The 22,893-nt window shown below is 34.9% G+C and overlaps 1 protein-coding gene across 3 annotated transcripts in view; it reads right to left on the minus strand.

Annotated features, from left to right (window-relative positions):
- Nucleotides 1–13,492: 13,492 nt before the first annotated feature.
- Nucleotides 13,493–22,893, minus strand: part of HNF4G (hepatocyte nuclear factor 4 gamma) — a 115,937-nt gene continuing 106,536 nt past the window's right edge. For all 3 annotated transcript variants that reach the window (XM_023648439.2, XM_070221416.1, XM_001490797.6), the window contains 4 exons: nucleotides 21,279–21,431; nucleotides 20,925–21,161; nucleotides 19,863–19,985; nucleotides 13,493–16,108 (listed from right to left, as the gene is read on the minus strand). In XM_023648439.2, coding sequence (XP_023504207.1) covers nucleotides 15,987–16,108; nucleotides 19,863–19,985; nucleotides 20,925–21,161; nucleotides 21,279–21,431 — 635 coding nt within the window. In that variant the 3' untranslated portion in view covers nucleotides 13,493–15,986. The remainder of the gene's footprint in view (nucleotides 16,109–19,862; nucleotides 19,986–20,924; nucleotides 21,162–21,278; nucleotides 21,432–22,893) is intronic.

Genomic DNA, 22,893 nt, shown 5'->3' on the forward strand with positions numbered 1-22,893 from the left:
CAGAATTCTAAGTTGGTACTTTCTTTCTGTCAATACTTTAAATATTTCACTCTACTCTCTTCTTGCTTACGTGGTTTCTGAGAAGTCAGATGTAATTCTTATCTTTGTTCCTCTTTAAGTGTTTTTTTCCTCTGATGTTTTTCAAAAATTTTTTCCTTTGTCTTTGATTTTATGAAGTTTGGCTATAATATGCCTAGGTGTCATTTTTTGAGCATTATTCCTGGTTTGGTGAACTTCCTGGGTCTATGGTTTGGTGTCTGACATAAATTTGGGAAAATTTATTGCTTCATAAATTCATATTGCTTTATTGTTTCATAAATTTCTTCTGTTCCTTTCTCTCTTTATTCTTTTGGTATTCCCATTACATGTGTATTACATCTTTTTAGTTGTCTGACAGTTCTTGGATATGCTGTTGTATTTTTTTTCAGTCTTTTTTCTCTTTGTTTTTCAGTTTTGGAAATTTCTATTCATCCACCTTCAAGCTTAGAGAATCTCTCCTCTACTCTGTCCAGTCTACTCAAGGGTCTATCAAAGGCTTTCTTCAATTCTGTTATTATTTTTATCTCAAGTATTTCTTTTTAGTTCTTTAGATCTCTCTGCTTACATTATCCATCTGTTCTTGTGTGTTGTCTAATTTTTCCATTAGAGCCCTTAGCATATTAATCGCAATTGTTTTAAATTCACAGTTTGTAATTTCCAACATCCCTGCCATGTCTGGTCTTCTTATGATGCTTGCTCTGTCTCCTTAAACTGTATTCTTTTAGTATGCCTTCAATTTTTTTGTTGAAATGTGGACATTATGAACTGGTTAAAGAAACTGCAGTAAATAGGCCTTTAGTGATGTAGTGGTAACATGTGAGGGGAGAAGTATTCTATAGTCCTACGATTATTATCTGTCTTTTAGTGAGCCTGTGCCTCTGAATCGTGAGCTTCACACATGCCTCTCAGTCCTCTTTTTCCCCTTTGGGTCATACAGAATAGCCAGAGGGAGCTGGAGTTGGATATTTCACTTCCCTCAGATTGGTTAGGCTCTGATAAAACCCCTATTTTATCCTTGATAAAATAGTTTCTCTTAAGGGCAGACCTTCTTAAGAAGAACAGAATTCTCTCATATATTTTGAAATACTTATTTTTCCTCAATCCTTGTCAGTAGAGCTCCTGGAGGTAAAATTCACAGAATTTGAGGGATGACGTATAACTAGGTGCCCCATAGAGTTTTTCTCTCTCAACCTTGTCCACACTGAGCCTCTAGAAACTTGTCAATTACGGTTTAGGTTTTCCTACCCCAGTAGTTGTTCCCGAGTAGATTTCTGTTTGTGAGTTTCTGCTCCAGTGGGTGTGATTCTCTGTATTCATCTGTCTGTTTCTTCAATTTGGGGGCAGTGGTTTGCCACGTGATCGCATGGATGTGACAGTTGTGAGAAAAGTTGTTGATTTTTCAATGTGCTCTGCTCTCTACTTGTTGTTAGGATGGAGGGGTGATTTTTAAGCTCTTTACATGCCAAACCAGAAGTCATTATACATCTTTGAATTTTTTTTTAAGTTTTGCGTTATGCTTTAAACTTTATTCAGCAAATATATAACTAGTATATTGTCCAAAGAGAGTTATCTAAACTAAAATGTTTCCATAAAAAATTACATACCAGAATTACCACATATTTTTAAAAAGCATATCCATTAGAATTATCAACATCTATTTCTGGGTACATTGGGCCTTGTTTGGAAAATTTGCAAAGAGAGGAGTTGACAACTTATATTTCCTTTGGTTTTATTGTTTTAGCTATATATTATTGCATTACAAATTATCACCAAACTTAGTTGTTTAAAACACCCATTTTATTATATCTCACAATTGTACAGGTGAAGAATTTGGGCAGGGCTCTGCTTGGTGACTCTTTTGTTCCTCATGGTGTTGACTGAGGTCACTGGGTGATATTCATTTGGCAGATGATGAGTTGCTCTGGAGGATCCAAGATGGTTTACTTGCGTCACTGTGCCTTGGTAAGAATGTGGAAAGGCAGGGCTCAATTGGGATTTTTGACTGGAGAAAAGCTACTGGTCTTCCCAGCATGGAGGAAGTGGGTACGTGGACATCTTACGTGGTAGCTCAGAGCTCCAAATATGAGTACCCAGTGAACAAGGTGGAAGCTGCATGGTCTTTTATGATCTAACCTTGGAAGTCACGTAGTGTCACTTCCATGATACTCTCTGTTGAGAAATCACAAGCACACCATCCTTCCAGTGGGAAAAGTGTCAAACAGTTTGTAATCATGTTTTAAAACTACTGTATTTACTACTATTTTAAACATGCTGCGTGTTTCAAATATATTTTTAGTCTACGGCTCTTACTTTTTCCAACAGAATCAGTCTGAACGAACTTCCCAAGTCATAATCACATTTAATTTTCCTTTCACTAATGTTCCAAAAATATTATTACTATAAATAAATAAACCCTTTAGTGTCCCATCATAATATATCATTTTTGGAGGTTCTTTTCCTGACCTTAACCACACGCAGACATATATATTTACATAGATGAAATCAGAGTAGATGCTTTTTTTTGCATTCACTAAGCAAACAGAAATAATTTCTCAACAGCTACAATGGTCCATAGTTAAAATTTTACTGGCTTCATGCTTCATTATATGATTTGCTCAGCAAAATTTTATTTATAGCTCTCTGTAGTACATTTTTTGTCGCCGCTTTAGAGACAAGCGAGTGTTGGCTGTGTCTGATACCTCTAAAGTTGAATGTCTGTCTTTTAATTAATTAATTCAACAAATATTTCTTTATGTAAGCTTCATTTTATGTAACTCTACTCGAGTACAGCGATGAATAAATCATGTCTACGTGATTTCTAGTCCCCTATAGCTTAAATTCTAAATGGGGGCAGGGAGAGGAGAAAGAGAGAGAGGAGGCAAATGAACAAATAGTAAAATAATTGCTAGTTGAGAAATATTTTTGAAGGCATTTATTGCAGTGATGAGAGAAAAGAGAATTCAGGGGACTGAGTCAAGGAAAGTTTCTCTGAAGAGTCTCAGAGAAGAGAAGTCTCTCTGAAAACATAAGAGCTGAAACAAACTGTTAAGAACGTGTTAATCGTGTGAAGAGTATTCTGAGTAGAGGAAATAGCATGGTCGAAAGCCCTAAGATCCGCTAACCAAAATGATGATGATGCTGATGCGAGTCCAGCATAGCGTGAGTGGAGAGTCGCACGGGAAATGATCAGGTTGGAGAGAGAGAACGTATATATTACACAGGGATGGGGGGGGGGGCATGGCATGGAATCTAAATTTTACTCAAAGAGCAATGGGAAACCATTAAAGAGCTTTAAAGGGGGATGCTATGATCATTATTTTTATATGACGTCCAAATCCAAATTTCCAACAGAACTCCTTTTCTCAGTCTACCTTAACATCTTAGTCTAGTTTTATAGTTTACCAAGATATCTTTCTGTACCGAATAAAGACAAAAATAACTACTTCTTTCAAAAGATCTTTTAAACAAACTGAGATATTTGTACTTGCATGAATTGTAATTTCATTTATTAAAATGTAAGTTTAAGTAAATATCTTTCTTTTTATACTTATTGCTGCTAAAATTTAATGATTTTTTAGCTGTTAAAATGCACAAATGGAAGGAATCGCTTTGCAGTTTTTCAAACAGTTTTCCTAGGGAAGGCCATTCTTTGTATCTGATCTTATCTGAATCAGCCTGGGGGTCAGGAGACAATCTTGGCCCCAGAGTGAATTGCTGGGAATACTTGACCAGATCTCAGTATCCATGTGTGACTAGCACTTTGAACTTCCTGTAATTACAGAAAATTCTCAACCTATTGGAATTAACTTAGAGTTATTCTCATTTATAGCTCTTGCAATTGCGCCTGTGTAATTATTGATGGAACTTACAGCAGTAAGAGTACAGACTATGTTACTCAGACTGTCTGGATGTTAAGTACTGCCACACAAAACTTAAACCCATGGACTGTGTCCTTGGAGTCATTCTAGCTACCTGGTTCAGGAACACCATCAATTCCTGGATGAGAATTCACCACTTCCTTGCACATCTACCATTCCTTTCCAGCCAAGGGTTTATTATATAATAATAAAAATATCTATTAAAGTAGATATTGTATATCCCTTTTAGATGATCACCTATAGATTCGAAAAGCGTTTTGCTACACAATATACAATATTTGTTTTTTATTTCATAGTTTCAATAATTATAATGTTTCTAGTCATGTTTATAAAATGTTGGTCACTAGGTCCTTGGGTAGTTTGTGTAACTCCCTATTGAAAAGTTTTACCAGACTGTGAAAATAGTATTGTCCTATTACAGCACTATAGACAGAAGTAATATGCAATATGTTTAAGAATTACTTGCATATGTTCAGGTTATGATCAATGCTAGCTTATGTGGCTCATTTTTTAAGGAGGAGCATAACGTGAGAATTTTTTTAACTGGTAAAAATATGGATTTATTCATCTAAGTTCTTAAAATTCAGCTGACAGCATTAAATGATTTATCATAAATAGCCTGAAAAAGAACATTATTTTTCAAAATGAGATTTTAAGGAGAAATTCTTCCAAAATATGTTCTAAGAAACCAAGGGAAGGGACATGTGGATGTTAAAATACACTTAAGACAAATATCTAATATTTGCATGAGATCAGGATTTTGAACTAAACATTCCAATAACCATAATCAGAAATCATTGATTTTTTTCTCTGTGCTCTCAGGTCTCATTGTTTGTACCTTTAATAATAGTTGTCAATATTTTTTTAGTGTTCACTAAGCCCCAGATTCTGTGATAAGCACATTTTATAAACTTTCTCAATTCACCCTTGTAATACCCTACCTGATGTTAGTACTATAATTATTTTTTTGTTTGTGTTTGTTTTGTTTTAAGACAAGGAAATTGATTCTCAGGAAGAAATCTTGCAAATAATTTTACAGATATCGCATGCCATAGCCCACATTTGAATCTGGCTGAGCCTGAACTCGTAATCTCTATGGTACACTGCATCCTAACACTGATTGCATTCTCTGTTATAAATATTAATAACTTGTCAATCTTCCTCCCTAAATTTCAAACCGCTTAAGAACAAAAATCTATTTCATTCATTTTTGTATTTTGTACCAAATCCAGTTTACTATGTTCCTAGAAACTTGTATGAACAAAATAAACATATGTGAAGTATTAAATATGTTTCTATTAAAATTCCCCTTAATTGCATTTTTATTCTAGAATTACCAAGATATATTTTACTGTAAAAATCTTTTCTGTATATTGGTAAAGAAATGTAGAGGTGGTTCCATGACAATTCTGTAGTGTAATATTTTAATTATGCTTCTCAAATGCTGTCGCATTGTGTGCCTTGTGATGTCATTAGAGGTCATTTCAGATTTTCCTTCTTTAGACAAAGCAGTCCAACTCCAGACCAGGGTCGGCATTTTCCTAAACAAACACCACTACATGTTTTGATTTCCGTTTCTCGTCTTATTTAACTGCCAGATAACTGCTCATTAGATCTTTACATTTATATTTAAATTGAATTATTATACAGTGCAAGGACGCTGACAACCTAAATAAAATAATTAATAATATAACCTAATCTCATTTCTGCCTTTTATTGTCATTATCTTAGGGTGAATGGGCTTTACATATTTTTTCTAAATCATCAATGCATTAAATCCACATTTTTCCATAGGTTAAAAAAAATAAACAGGCAATATTGTAACTTTCTCTAGTAACCCGCCTGTGACCCTAATGTCTAGTAACAGCTGGAGAATGACTTATGTGAATTACTATCCAGATTAAAAGAACACAGAAACCCTAATATAAGAAAAAACCCTTCGTGTTTTGATGCTGTTTTTGTCAAAATATAAAAAATTTTGTGCATTTTTGTGGCAAAATATCCCTTTAAAAAGTTTATATTCTGAAATATAGAAAATAAATTAATGAATAACTTATTTTCATTAAGTCCCTATTCCCTAGAATCTAGTTCCAACAGAACCATCCTGCCCACTGCCAATCTATATCATTATGCTGGAGATTAGACCCTTATTCTCTCAGCAGGCCTAACGCTTCCCTGTCCTGGTTACGTTGTGACTTAACCCTAGACATTGGATTAGTCAACAGCAGAAGGGGTGAGGACATATCCTGAGGGGCACGTGTCACGTCTGGAGAAAAGAGTTTTGCCTGTCCTCAAACAGTCAGTCCTCTTTGACAGCAGGGGTCTCACTCTTAATGGTAAGAGCAGGCTAATCCTACAGAGAGAGTTCCAGGGTATTTGGGAAGTCAAGATTTTCTATAGCAGTTCCCTTCTCAGATCTCAGGGTTTTCTTTTTCCCAATCAGGGCCTTGATCTCGGCAAAGCCGACTTGTCAGGTTCGAGAATTGAACCTCTCTGGAACTCTGTTACACTTCTGATTAAATCTCGGGCATGACTTAAACTTTCTCTGCGCTCCTGCTGCAGGAGATGAAGGTTTCTTTAAATGTTGCCAAGGAAGCCTTCTTATTCATATTTAGTTTTTTAACAGACAAATAACCACTCTTAGAGTTTCATTATTTTTTCTAAACATCAGTTGTCCCCAGAAACAGCTATCTAATAATTTTAGTCATTATTATTATTTTCCCCATTTTTCTTAACACCTGATAGCCTCTACTTTTTCCTCAGATATCCACTCATGCATTTTCTTCTACAAGTACATCAATACAATTCAACCATAGGTAAAAATTTTAAGGATTGTACTACTACCTTGTGACAGGAACTATTCATTCTTTACCTCTCACCAAGATAGGGTCCTCACAGGGGAGCTGACTGTTGGGTAATCCAGTTTCAGAACCCTATCTTAGCATTTACTTTCTTGCATCACACCTTGTACAAGATATTGCAAATTGGGTTCCTTGGGAAGCAGACTCTGAAATTGAGATTAGCATGTAGGACGTTTATTAAGGAGTGATCTTGGGATCAACACAAGTGAGGGTTTGGGGGAAACTGGGTTGCAATGCATTCTCAACAAAGAATTTAGCCAACCCCACAGGAGGGCCTGAAAGCTGGATGCCACATTAAAGCTGTTCCAATTCGGAGTGATGGGGGCCAAGCCTTTATAGTCCTGGATCTTTGCATTCAAGATGCCTATATGAAGAGGGTGTAACCTTGTGTAAGTAAGTTCTTTACAAGTAAGGGAAATTCCTGGAAGGCTAACTGTAGGACTGTCAGCTGTTAGTACTCCCAGGAGCTGAAAGAACGATCCTCTAGTCTTGAAGAGGAATCTCAGTTGTCCATCATAATATTCACTACATTTGTTGATCTTGTGTACAGTGCCCTTGCTGAATTCACTTATAAATTCTAATATTTTATTTATAGATTTAAAACAATTTTTTATGTTTACAATCGTGAAATCTGTAAGTAATGTCGGTATTCATTCACCATTTTCAATAGGTATACATTGAATATCTTTTTCCTGCCTTAGAGCACTGGCTTGGATGCCCAGTACAGTATATATTGGAAGTGGGGATTCTTTTAGTTCCCTTCTTTGCAAGGAAGATATCCAATATGCACCAATGAATACAGTGTCAGTTGCAGAATTTTCGTAAATATCTTTTATTAGTTTAAAAAGGTTTTCTTTTGTTTCTAGTTTATTGAGAGATTCTGTTTGTTTTTGCTGTTCCTGTCATTTTGTTTTGGTTTACCATAACACAGTGTTAACTTTTATCAAAATTTTTTTCTATATCTATTACGATAATCATATCATTTTGGTCCTTCTATTAATGCAGTAAATTACATTGATTGATTTTCAGCTATTGCATTTGAAAATTGCATAAAACCATCCTTGCATTTCTGGAATGAAGACTACTTGAATATGTCGTATTATTCTTTTGATATAGCACTGAATTTAATTTTCCAATATTTTGCTTAGATATTTTGCTCTTATATTCATAAGAGTTATTGGTCTATCATTTTCTTTGCATTATTTTCATTTTTATTGAATAGGTTAATCAAAGATTTCATCTAATTTATCTATTTCATTTTAGACTATTTGCAACTGAATTTCTTACAAATTATACCTTTTTTCTATTTTGCAAATTATATTTGTTCTTCCTTTCATGTTTGTATATTATTTTCTACAGCATTATTTAGGATTATTTCTAGTTTTTTATAATTTTTAAAGTATAATTATTGTTTTATTTTATTTTTGTGAACTCTATTGACATACAATTTTTAGACAGTAAAATGCACAAATTTAAACGTAAAGTTTGACAAATATAACCATTACCAAAATCAAGATACAAATCTACCACTCCCTTCAAATTCTCTCCTGTCTCTTTAAAGTCAAATTCAAGCCCAGCAGTAATTGACTTGATTTCTACATAATTAATTTGTTTTGTCATTACAGACTGGTTTGTTTGCAGAATTTCATATAAATGGAATTTATGTCTGGCTTCATTTACTCATCATAATGCTTTTGAGATTTGTCCATTTCGTAATGTGTACCAGTAGTTCGCTTATTTTAATTGCTATCTTAATTTCATCCTGTAGGAATACACCACAATTTGCCCATTGACAGTTGCTAGACATTTGGATTGTCTCCAACTATTATGAATAAAACTCTTTGCACATCTTTATTTGACAAACATTTTCATTTCTTCTGGGTAAATAGCTAGGACTGGTGTTTCTGGGTAATGTGACAATTTCATGTTTAACTCACATAAGAAATTACCAAATTCTTTTCAAAGCAGCTATACGGTTTTACATACACAATATTAATTTGATAGTGGTAGTCTTCCACATGCTTACCAACGGTAGGGCTCAAATGGCAGGAGCCATTAAAAAAAGGGATAACTTGGATTTTATCAAAATAAAAAATCTTTGCTTTTTGAAAGGCACCATGAAGAAAGTGAAAAAACAAGTTATAGGCGGGGAGGAAATATTTTCAATTTGTTTATCTGACAAAGGAGCAGACTGGGTAAAGGATTTTTACAACTCAGTAAAAATTCTTACAACTCAATTTTTAAAATGGGCAAAGGAATTAAGTAGAAACTTAACAACCACAACAACAAGAAAAAGATACCAATAGTCAATAAGCACATGGAAATGTGTTCAAAGTTATAGTCACCATGGGAATGCAAACAAAAAGTCCAATGATATAACATAACCTACCCACTAGAAGGACTGGAATTAAAAAGACCAACAATTCTGGAATATTTATTGTGATTGTTATTTAAAACTCTAAAAACCTTGAATTTTCTTGTGTGAATTCTTTTCACTTATTCTTAAGATTTAAATATAGTGTTCTAATTCTCTTTATTTTTTCTAAATATATAATTGCAGCTTTGATTTAATAAATTTAGGTTTAATTGATTCAACTAGATAATTTGTTTTCAAAAAATTTATTTTGTTAGTTATTTTGTTATTTTTGAGCTTACTAGAGCATCGTGAAATAATTCAGATTTTGTATTTTCTGCTTTCTGAAATATATTGAAGTTTCTTTGGAACCCAATATATGATGATTTTTAAAAGTGTCCAGAAGTTTGAAAATGCATATATTTTATCTCTATACAACATAATTTAGTACCTATGAAATGCTTAAATAATACAGCTTAATAATTAGAGTGTTAAATTTTTACATTTTCTAGTTGATTCTAATTTATCAAAGATTTGAAGCAATGTGTTAAATTCTCCTGCTACAATTATAATTTTTGTCAAACATTTATATCAAGGTATTTTCGTATTTGGTCCCAAGTTAGCTGTATTACACTTTTCATGTCATCATATTAGATGGTTCCTTTTGACAATGTAAAATTATACTCTGTTTCACTCAAATTCTAAACTGTTTATTATTAATATTGGCATGCCTGCTTTATTATTGTCAAGGTTTTTCTGTAAATTCAGAGTATGATTCTGTGCACCTCCATCACTAGCTCCCTGAAGTCTCACTAAGGACAAAGCTGGAGGCCTGTTGGAAATGAACCTTGACAAGAAGTTACAGTGAATTGGGATACAGTGATTGCCAGGACACATTGTGAGAGAACGGGAGGTGATTGTCTAGGGAACACTTGGTGGCCAAAGCTTTTCTGGTCAACCTGGCTCCTCTTGGGTTGGCAGTGATGTTCCTCTGCCTTTCCAGGGAGCGCTTCTGCCAGGTCATGCTTACAACTGCGTCAGACCCTCCAGCATAATTACCTACTATAGTGGGAGCGTTGCTCTTAGTGAACTATATCACCTTGACCTTATGTTTGTATTCCTGGTATAATTTCTTCCTTTTCCCCACTAGTGTGGTTTTGCTACGCTAGTAGCAAGGTGATATAATGGGACCACACATATCACATGTGAAGGTTCCCTTGCAGTCAGAACTATAACCAGTCTGTGGGCACAGTTTCTCACAAAGCCTCAAAGGGATGCATATGGCCAGTCTTCCTAAGCCAATTCGTTCCCATTTTCTTCTTCTGGGAATTGTTGGCATCTCACCCTGTGATTTGGAAGAAAGTTTTATTGTGTCTACTTTCAAAATATAGTCATATATGTGTATACAATCAATTTTGGCACCATCTTCCTAATCCAAAATACAGGTATTTCTTTTCTCTTTCTTTCAATGATGATGCTTCTGCTCCAACTGGACTCATTTTCCATTTAGCTGGGTGATATATTTCAAAAATCAAATCAGATCATGTCCATCTTCCTTAAAACCCTTTGATGGATCATGACATAGTTAAACTAAAATCTAAAATCCTTAGCACGGTCCACTAGGAACTGTATCATGTGTCTCCCTCTGCACCCTCAGGTTTGGCCTGAGCCTTCTTACTCCCTCTGCTGTAGCCGCAGTCTTCCTTCAGGTTTTCTGAGAGCTTTTACCTGATCTAGAAGGAAATTCATCTGGTAAACTCTCTCATAACACTCTGTCATCAGACTACAAAATAATGATCGGATATTTGTAGTTCTTTGCATGACTATAGCTTAATGTTTTTTTCTCCTTGCAATTCTATTAGAAATTTGAGAGCTCCAGAGCCTAAGAATTTTTGGCATATTGTAGGGGTTTAATATATAGATAGTGGCTAACGCAGAAATGCCTCTTAGTGGATCACTTTGTGAAGAATTACGTAGTGTAATAAAAACAGATGAATTGGTATTCTGATCTAATCTAAAAATAATTATATTGTACGAGGTGATTTCTTAACCCGTAAAACTTAATGAGATATTTAAGTTTAGTCATATATCTCTCATATTATTTTTTAGTTGTTTATTCTTCCGTGATCTTTTCTTTATAAAAAACTGCTTTTTCACCAGACTGCTTAATTTTCCTTGTTCTGTTTTTTTAGAGTTTTATATTTTATGAATTCTTTCTGTCCTATTAATGGTTATCTGTAAATTATTTTTTAAATTGCATTTCTTTTATGAAGTCTCAAGAAGAAATACTTTTAGATCATTGTTCCATGTACTTGCAACCTGTGTAAAATTCGAGTTTTAGTATACAATTTCTTCTTCCCTTCCACCTGACTCTGGCTCCCCTCTAACACATCTACTGCTTTTTTGTCTCATAGGGCAAACTCTGTATTTCCAAAAGAATTATTTTTCCAGATAAAGGATCAACCTGGCTATCAGAAATACGGTGCTGGCTAATTTTGAAGAGTGGTCATGACAGGAAGTTAGCTGATTTGTACAGATAATTGCTTATTTGTAGAGTTTCCATGTCTGGCTAGGTAAATACAATTGCCTTTGTCATCCATGGTATTCAGCTGCATCCTTCCCACCCAAGGCATTGCCTTCTACTCATATCTGCCCACGTCCTTTCACAACTCCAATTATTTGTGGCTAGTAAGGAAGACTCTGGGGGAGGACCCAGTGTAGGAGGAATTCACTCTTGAATTGGGTCCTTTTTTCCACATGATTGTTAGAGTATTCTGAAGTTAGGATCTCTCTAGCCCTTCTGCAACTGAGTACCACTCTTCTGATTTGGAAAGTCCTGTGGCCCTGACCCTCCCTCGGTGATCAGCCGGTCTGCCTCAACTGGAATCAGGGGAATCTCACTAGAGCCCTCTCCACTGGGTCTCTGCTTAGCCCCCTATGCTCTTTGGTTTGACCTTCATTGACTGCCGCGTGCTCCTCCCTTGGTCTGAGCCTCTAGTGGTACAATATTGAAGTTTTTGCGGGCTCTATTTGTGGAATTTCACTTAGACTTTCCCAGCAGCACCATTATGCCTGTGCTTAATCATAGTCTAGTCTGCATTTCCTTTACTCTGATGTCATCTGCTCCATATTTTGCAGAAAAAAATTTCAAGTTTCAGTATCTGTATAGATTTTTCTTATTTCTAAAAAGTCTTTCTCTGGGCAGTTCAGTGGGATTTTGGAAGGAAGGAAGAGATGTAAGTTAAAAGCATCAGCTCAAATAGTCAAGTTGAAATGAATGTCAAATTGCACTCAAGCATGCCGTTATGATAAACTTTATTATTGAGATATTCAATGTGTTTTTTTATGCTAAGTCACATTCCTCATGTGACCTGAAACAAGGACTATTCTTTCTCATTTCACTCTCTCTAAAAAATTAGGGTATATTTCTTCTACTCTCCAGAGAGACATAAAAATTACCTGTTTTATATTTTAAAAGATGGTTTGCAGTTATCTAAATAGTAACCACTAAGTTAAAATACTGACTTATTAAGAAATTGGGAGATATGGTGGGGGTTGAATGTTTGTACGCAGATAAGGTCTAAAACAAAAAAATTGAAAAAATGTGATATAAACATATGCTTTCCTACTATGGAGAAAAATACCTGATAAAAAAGCTGCAATATTTGAGCTTTGTTACTGAAGAGCAGAATGTGGGGGTGAAGGGCGTGGCGGATAGACGACTGCCAGTTTTCTCCATAAACCTGAAGAGTAATGTGTATTTTTAGACAATGTACACACAGTACCTTGATAAGAGTCAAAATAAAATAAAACAGTAGAATTCAATAAAAAAATTTACTGGTCTTCATAATTTAAGAAAGTTTACAAAGACGTTTTAAATATCAATGGAGGATACCAGCAATTAAAACATCTAGGTTAAAAATTTATATGCCAACGTAAATGTGTACAATGTTTGAGCCAGCGTAGGTCATATGTTTTCATTCCTGTGACAAAACTTTCAAGTAAAACCACATAATTACAGGGCAAATGTGAGGATTCTCCCTTCAGTCTCCAACTCTATGATTATTCAGAGATGCGTTTATTAATTTTGCTCTGTCCTCTAAAGACCAGTATTACTGAACTCTATGTAAATTTAACTAAATGACCATATAAAAGATATTTTCGGTTTCTCTAAAATCATGAAATCTTTTCAAACAATAATGAAGCACTCCACTTCAATTTTTTTCCTCAATTTTTATTTAGAAAGTTCAGTGAAACAACATGGTATCACAGTTTAGAAATATTTTAATCTCACTATAATTTAACATTTAAAAAAATCTAGTAAGTTTTGATTTTCAACAATGAAATTTATAAAAATAATCTTACATTTATAAAATGAATCATTATTTCACAATAAATTATTCATTTTTATTACCTGAAAAAAGTTTTGTGCTATATAAAAGCAATAACTTTCCTTATCAATATTTTGAAAATATGCTGAAAACTTCAGTTCCTCTTTGTCCAGCACTTTTGGCAGTTAAGTATACAAAAATATTATATTACAAATTCCCTGCCATAGTTATTAAAACAAAATCATTAGCAATAATTTCTAAAACACAGCTTTTTGGTAAATATGCGCAGATAAGTTAGAGGGTTCACTAAAAACGAATTATATGTTTTATATTTTAAAGGTTCTTTTTAATATCTTCTAAAAGAACAACACAAAAATTGAACAGAAACCTACAAAAGATATTTGTATTTATATAAATCAAAAGCATTCCTAAAGAAATATAGAACTAGAGTAAATTTTCAAAAAATAAGAATGAAACAAACTTTCGTCTCACTCTCTCTCTGAAAGATACATTTTACAGTTTCCTGGTACCAGCTCTTGAAGGAGTTTTATTGATTCTATTGTCAATGACAGCTTCTAAATAATTCATTCTTCCACTTTAAGAGTTAATAAGTTAACATTAACAGAACCTTTTTTTTTTTTTTTTTTTTTGCTGAAGATTAGCCCTGAGCTAACATCTATGCCAGTCTTCCTCTATTTTGTATATGGGACCCCTCCACAGCATGACTAGTAAGTAGAGTATGTCCACACCCAGGATCTGAACCCGAAAACCTGGGCCACGAAAGTGGAGTGGGTGGAACTTTAACCACTTGGCCAAGGGGCCCAGACCCAGAACCATTTTATTTTTAGGGTAAGTGGGGGTAACGAAATCACAGTCTTAGAAATTTTGAAAGGTTCTGTAAAAATCATTCTAATTCAGTCTCTTACAGCTTGGGACAGTCTTTTTTATATTGTTAATAATTACTCATCCACTTTTTTCCTGCTTCAGCAAATAAAGAGTGTGTGTGTGTGAGAGAGAAAGAGAGAGCAAGAGAGACAGAGAGACAAAAAGACAGAGATATATGACTGTTTCTTGAGGTGGCCCATCATTAATTGTTTTAAAATAAGCTCCAGCTTTAGATGACATCAAATAGTCTAGGGGTCCAATGAACTATCCTCCTCAGTCCACTGGATTTTTGAAAATCTGCCAAGTCAGTGATTTAAATTTGTTTTTGTTTTCATCATAACCTATCTGGTATATCTTTTATTTCCTTTGGTTTGTTTAAAGAGTTTTTTAGGGGAAGACATTAAAAGTACAAAAGTGGTTTCTTATTCATGCTCCAGCAAATTTACACTCTTTGCTTACATATAAATATGTTATAGGTAATAGGATGGATAATATTCAATCATCACTCCATTACATATATTTAAAAACCACAGTAAGAAGCTCACATTTTCCATTCCATACCAAAGATTTATTCTCATTAAACTCAACCAGACCTGGACATAAACGTGGCTCTCCCACTCTTTAAAACTTTGGTTACATTACGTAGACCCTCTAAGCTAAAACTTTCTTTATTTATAAAAGAAAGATATTAATACCTTTCTTCCAGGGTTGTTGTGAGGATTAAATGAGCAACATGTGTGTGACAGACGGCTAATTTGTCTCCCAACATTAGTCTCCCAGAGGTATACGGTTTTAGTTGGCACAAAGCTTTCCACCTAAAGACTACTCTCCCAGCCTCCCTGGGAACTAGATGTGGGCATGTGCCAAGTTCTAGTCAAAGGATGACTACTTCTAGATTGTTTCAGGAGAGAGAAATAAATTCTCTCTTGGTTAAGCTACTGTTTAAAGGTTTCTTTTTTAGAGTTTAGCCTGTATCCTAACTGGTAAAACTAACATATTTTATCTTAACATACATCTTCAGATACAGGCAGATTTCAAGGAATTGTCAGTCATCCTTGGAATGGCTATTTATAATTTTCTAAACTTAAGATGGGCATATGTTACTGTGCGCCAAAGAGATGCTTTTTGGAAAAAGATATCCATGAGTAATTCTACTTCAAGAAATACAGCCTATTCCACAGCTATTGCCTTATTTTTCTAATTTGCAAGTTTAAAATTTATAAAAAGCTTGGTTCATTTTATACTAATCTGGGATTTCTGATCTATTCTCAGACAAAAAGGACACAGTTCTGCATCACATCATGATAAAGCAATTATTTACAGATTTAAATTAACATTAAGACAACAAGTGAAAGTAGTACATAAGATTCAGCGGCTTCAGGAATAGTGCAAGGGAAGCGGGGAAAAAATATACTATATAAACATATCGAAATTCAGGTATACATTGGTTGCATCTAAAGGTTTTAAACCCTGGCAACAACAAACAAAATGAGCATATAAACAAGAAAATAGGATACCATCTTAAAACAGCACCATGAAGAGGCCTTGGCTAAGAGTCTGCCAAAAGTACTATCCTGAGATATTTCAAGATCAACAACATTTCACATGTACGCAGTGCCGTTCAGAAGTAAACGTATTCTCACAATTGCTTTTGTTTGGAGAGAGGCTGGTGTGAAATGACTGAAGCTTGGTTTGCAGCTATTTTGTACGGTTCTTGTCCAGAGCCTTGTGGTGGGGAAGGGAGTGGGGTTTCAGGAGTTGCTAAAAAAGAATCAGAGAATTGTATGTGATGGTGACAGTCACCTTGGCCCATCCCATTAAGTCCTGCATGACACTGTTACGCACTATTTGCAGTATGTTTCTGAAAGATCATATATAAAGTCGATTTATATAAAACATTATCAGCTCATTGACCTACTACTGGAGATGCACTCCCACCCAACCTCTTCAAATAGATTTAAACTGGATTGATCATGCTTAAAAGTCTTAAGAGTCAGGGGGCCGGCTCACGGCCGAGTGGTTCAGTTCGAGTGCTCTGCTTCGGCGGCAAAGGGTTTTGCAGGTTCGGATCCCAGGCGCAGACATGGCACCGCTTATCAGGCCACGCTGAGGTGGCATCCCACATGCCACAACTAGAAGGACCCACAGCTAAAATATACAACTATGTACTCGGGGGATTTGGGGAGAAAAAGCAGAAAAAAAAGAAAAAAAATCTTAAGAGTCCTTTTAAGGTGTTTTCTGTCTTTGCTAATAGCTTTTATGAAGATTTGATTGTCTCATACACCCAGCAGAAAAAAGTTAATGAAAAGAATTGACAGAATGCTAGTTTTTCCCAAATCTTAGAAAACAAATGTTACAAATTTTGCAATCAAAAATGCACATAAAATAAATTTGGTTTGGATTCCACTAACTCAAACATATCAGACGGACATAAAAATTAAGGTAAGATAATTTTCAAGTGCTTTGAAATCTATATCGTAGTTAAAAGCATCTGAAAAATACTGGCTTTGTGGCTTCAAAATTATTCTATTACAGTTGAGCTTGTCTGGCCCTTCCTGATCAATGCAACAGGCAAGCCTGAGTAACTGAAAAAAACAAAAGCTACAGTTTCAAGACTGTATTGTCTAGAATAGTATTTCCTCCTATTTCAAACTTTCCCCATACTATAAAATTATCTAGGAGCTATTCTATAATTTTAAAAAACTTGAAAGATTTTAGTAGTCATATTTATTATTATACCATATATTTAACAGAACAAATAGAAAACATTTGGTGATCAGACTGAGGCATTGCAAACTTTATAGAATTTTTTTCCTGAAACAGATTTTTAAAATACTAGAAAAAAAAATTTCTAGAAAAATTCTTTACAAAAAAAAATTCATACAAAAATGAGAACAGTCCCTTTTTGCCTGGTTTTCTTTAATAAACTAACTTTCCACTATTAAGTATGAATTAGCAACTACTTAGAAACAATATTGTTACTTAAATTTAATTGGCAAAAGAATAAACAAATTTGCTTTAAAAAATTATTTTGTGGATATTTAGGATGGATCTGAAACTGCCGTGTTCTACAAGACCAAGAAAATATGCATAAACTTAAATTTTGGGGTGCGTATGTGTTTTATGTTTTGCTTTCGGAAAAATATAAGCTGTTCCAAATGACACAAGCAGAGCAAAGTTTTCCTTTGCAAATAATTCTCATAAATATTATGCTGAAAGAGGAATAATAAAAATGAAAAGTGTGGTATGATTCTAAAGATTAGAGTCAGCAAATACACTTTCAAAATACTAGAAAACCAGCAATTAAAAAGTGAAGCATTCAACCGCCAGCAGAATTGTTAAACTTTCTCGCCAGTTGATGCCTATAATGCTTAATGTGTTGTTAATGTACTTTATCTCCCGAGTTTATGAATAACTAATCCCTGAGAGGCACAACTCCATAGTCTTCTGGTATGATACTGGGCTTGCCTCTTTCTGCTCTTGACTATTCACTGAAAACGGCAACATCTGCTTTGCAAGGATGGCCCCAATTAATGTCTTCTAAGCACGTTGGGACCCACAGATTAAACGTGACATACTATTTCCATAATTTATATTTTTTTCTAACAATTTCGTTTCTGCCTTTGTCATATACTCAAAGAAATTTGTGTTTCAGACACAACTTACACCTAGGCCTACCAATGCATGCATCTAAAGGACAGCCATGAGAGTGTACATTTCTGTGACCTCTACTTTCCATACCGCTAGGTATGTGGCAGTCAGGTAGTACTCACTAAATTGTTACATTACATTGAACATTTGGGTAAAACAACACTGTAACTGGTTCTTAAGGGCAATTGTAAATTCAGTAAGTTATACAGGTGTGCATAATAATTTCATCACAATAACTCTAGGCATCTCAGAGAGGTAGCTGGTTTAGTGTTCAGAGGCTATCGCTCAAAGATAAATCTGGGATAAATTAGTATAAATACAGAAGCAATTGATTCTAGATATTTTGTCAAATAGAGATTTTTATCTCCAGGATAGCTTCTAAAAATAGAATTCGGGTTAAATCTGTAATCATTTCAGATTAACTTAGCTACTATCAACCCCTAGAATTTGTATAATCATTTTAGTCCCAAAGAGCATTTCCAAGTAGCCCTCACTCTGCACATTTCTGATATGCATGAATTTCAGTTATCACAGCTACACAGCACCAGTCCTGCAAAAGTATAGTTCAAATTTCAGTTAACATGGTAACTCACGATTAAGTGTGAGTAACTGCATAAATACCGACTTCACTGTTGACTCTTCGGTGTGCAAATAATTACCCAAATAACAGATGTGTATTGTGATCAGTGGCCAGTTACAGCACATCTTTTGGTCTGTTCCGTGATTGGGCACTGGATTATTTTATTCAATTCATGCACTGACACCAAGTGTGTAGCTGCGTTGTCTCCTTGTCTCCCAGTGATAAATCCAAGTGACATTTTGCAAAAATGGACAATTGAAAGAGAACTGGCTAAAAATGATTAAAGTGCAATAGAGAAACAAAAAGTGATAATGCTGGAAGAAAATTCAAATTGAAGGCAAATGGAGTTATAGAAGAAATACCTGACCACAGGAATGTTGACACTACTGCTGTTTGAGTCTCTAAATACGCAGTCAGGAACTTACTGAAGGAATACTTGTCAACATAAATGAGGAAACTGGCTGTGTTGAAAGGACAAAGACAGCCCAGAGGAAGCGAAACCGGCAAAAAACTTCACATTAAGTGGATTCTCTGAGAGATTTCAGGACATTGCAAGTGCAAAGGATAAAATGTTGGCAGCCAATACAAACTTCCAAAAGAGTAAATTGATCAAGGCAAAGAAAAGATGCTCATTTCCTCTTGTAAGTTATAGGAGGAGAAGGTGGCAAGCACTGTTCAGGCTATTCTTCTGAATTATTTCTACGGAGAAGCCACATTAATTCTCAGTGTATCAGATGTTTTAAATTATAGTGCACCAGATAAACACCAGGATTATTATTTTTTTCAATTTACCTATACATTTATAACCTATAATTGAGTTCTTAATGTTTTGACAAACATTTTTGTTTGTTTTGTTTGCTTATTTTTTATTGAGGTATAACTGACATACATTATATGGCATGCATTTTTAAAGGTCACTAGCAACCATAGTTTTCCCATTGATTATGAAGATTTCTTTGCATGCTTCCAGTTTGCAAATGCAGGCCTTTATGGTCCTGTATTATCAGGCAAAGCTAGGACTGCCTGTACACTCTTTTGTGCTCCCAAACCTATGAAGTAGAAAGATTTAGGTACTCATATCTTCATTTTAGGGAGCAGATTCATGCCTAAGAAGAATAAGTGACTTACTGAATATCACAGTAACCCCCAGTTGAGTCCTGGAGAAGAAATTGTACCCAATTTTTGCAGTTTCTGGGTACAATAGATTCTTTCTTCAAATTCCAATTTTTCTCCAGTAATTAAGTTTAAGACCTATTAAGGTTGAAAATTAGCCCAGATACTTACAGATCTGGTCTGTGTGAACCAGTGTTGACATGGGACCTAAAAGGATAGTTTGTCCAGTTAATGGATCTTGAGACAAATGTGGATGCATTGGGTGATGGAGATGGCTAGCTTCATTGGAAGCACCTACAGAAGGTAAAAAGATGCTTGCGTTAGTGATATTTAATTAGGAACGGCAAGTTTACCTTGGAACAAACGTTTTGATTGACAGCTTGAATATTGCTATTTTTGCAAAGTGCTTTTTGGGAACTCAAAAATAAATTAATAGAACCACTGCCATATTAAGGACAATGTCAGCTTTCACTGTACCTTGGCTAGATTAATGTTGTATCATATTATGTTGTATATTAATAATGGACCTTGTGTGCCGTTTCCTGGAATCATTAGGTTTGCTGCCTGTTGTTAAGGCAATTCCAAGAATCGCTTACCTCAAGTTTATAGTATTCAGGATCACCCTAATAGCATAAACAACTTTTATTTCAGAAAGATATCATTAGGAACACATTAAGCAGCATAAAACTAAAACTAAAATAAAGAGCTTTTATAAGGAAATTTAATCTAGATCAGAACATAAAATAAATGCTTTCTTAACTTATTCCTGACAGTTATTGCAGTAATGGAATTTTATTTTTCCCTTCTCATTGTGTTGGGTCAATTAATTATTTCAGAAGTGAAGTGTTCATTTTGGAGATATTTTCTATATATATTTTTAGATTATGCTGCAATTATGATATCCTTGAGCTTTTAAAGGCAGTAAGGCATAGAAAAATATAATATACTTCAAGGAGTACTGAAAATAGGAAATATATTTCTATTTACCATATTTGAAGGATCTGAAAATTGAGGTAAGAGGGACTTTGTGGATCCTAAATCGTGGAGGCTAGCAAGAATGGGGATACAACTATGTTCAAGTATTTTTGTCCCCATCCAATGGGTTTTGCAGACTTTGTAAATGGAAAAAATTGAGTTCATCATCTCATGGACAAAAAATAAATAGGTCAAACTTATCCTAAAGTACATAGCGTGATGCTAATAAATAAAACAGACATTCTCAAATGTACTCACCACCCAGTAACATTTCCTGAAGTAGGTTGTCAATTTTAACCATCCCAAAAAGTTTCACGAATTGTATTTGCTCAATCATCTGCCAGGTGATGCTCTGCAGCGTGGGCAGGAGCAGAAGCAGCTCTCCAAACCGCCCCCGGGAGTCGTACTGCCGGTCGTTGATATAGTCCTCCAGACTGAGCTGCACTTGGAACCGCATGTTCTTAATCTTGACCGGATCGCTTAGCCCTTTTGCGTCTAATAAAGGAATAAAAGGCGGAATCTAAAGGCTGAATCTTACTAGAGTGTGAGAGTAAACAGTCTGATACTAAAAGGTCACTATGATTATTTCTTAATGGAACTTGGAAAACAAACCTGGATCAAAAAACACAATTGCCTTCAAACAAGCATATTCATTGTCATCAATCTGAATTTCTTGAAATGGTCGGACCAGCTCGTCTAGAACCCGATTGGCCACGCGGCTGATCTCGGCTTCACAGCCGTTGCGGTGAATAACGTAGTTGTTTCCTAGGGGAAAAAATTACACCTCAAAAAAATTTGTCAGATATTATTTAAAATTTGCGAATCAATGCTTTAAATAGCCTTCCCCTGAGGGAATAGTAACAACACTCCCTCCTTTAGTATGTTAGGTTAGTTATGTTAGAAAAACTCGAGAACACTTAAAGGAGCAAAAACATTGATAATATGATCACATGTATTTTAACAGCCTCAGACACTAGTGATAACACACGAAAGCACAGACTAATAACAAGCTAATAATTGACAAGGGAGAAATAAAATATAATGATTAGCTTTCCACTATGTCAGTTATTTATTAGTGTCTCACTCATTAATGAGCATAATACAAAACCTAAAGAAACTTTCTTGCTTTTAGTGGATTCAAAATAGCACTCCTTTCGTGTCTAGGTGTATGTAGATGTCATAACTATTGGGACACAATTTTGACAAGCCTAAGTAGATGAATTCAAGGGAGTTTCAATATTGGATAGAGACGGGACCACCGAACCCCTAAAGACTGCTTTGACTTAGAAAATCTTTGGCCATCATATGATGAATATATATTATAGCTTCTAAAATATTAGAAAATTAGAAGCCTTGTTTTTAGGGAAAGTTACTTTTTCTTTCTTTTTTTTTAAGATTGGCCCTGAGCTAATATGTGTTGCCAATCTTCATTTTTTTTTCTTCTTTTTCGTCTCCCCAAAGCCCCCCAGTACACAGTTGCATACGTTAGTTGTGGGTCCTTCTAGTTGTGGCATGTGGGACACCGCCTCAGCGTGGGTGGCCTGATGAGCGATGTCATGTCTACACCCAGGATCCCAACCGGCGAAACCATGGGCCACTGAAACAGGGTGCGTGAACTTGACCACTCGGCCTCAGGCTGGCTCCTAGAAGCTTTTTATAGCTCTTCAAATAACAGCTAAATTGTTATTTCCTGGTTTTTTAAAAAGTAGAATATTCCAAATTCTTTCACCACAGGCAAAGATAATCTTCAGTGGAACAACATGTGCGAAAGTACTCAAATGTAGCCTTGCTCTTATGGAAACTCAGTTTACCTAATTGTTCAGGGTAGACAATTTAGAATTACGTAGTAAAAGCATCTTGTTTTTTAAGTATACTGTATTCAGATCTATAATGAGAACAGTATTATAGGGGTCTTATAAATGCCACAGAGCGTTTAATAGAATCTAAGAGCAATGTCTCCACAGTGACAAATTATGGCTTAGAATCCTGGCTCCCCCCTTTACTAGCTTTGTAACCTTGGGTAAACGTTCCCTGCCTCCATTTCCTCATCTGTAAAGTGGGCAGAAAATAATAGTAACTATTCCTTAAGGTTATTGTGAGGATTAAATGAGGCAGTGTGTATATACATGTAATGCTCTTAAAGCAATGTATCTGACATCGTAAGTCCACAATACATATTAGCTATTGCCATATTATGTTCAATTTATTTATATTTGGGGATAAAATA

The sequence above is a fragment of the Equus caballus genome, chromosome 9, assembly GCF_041296265.1.
Source record: "Equus caballus isolate H_3958 breed thoroughbred chromosome 9, TB-T2T, whole genome shotgun sequence".
In the NCBI taxonomy this organism is placed as follows: domain Eukaryota; kingdom Metazoa; phylum Chordata; class Mammalia; order Perissodactyla; family Equidae; genus Equus; species Equus caballus.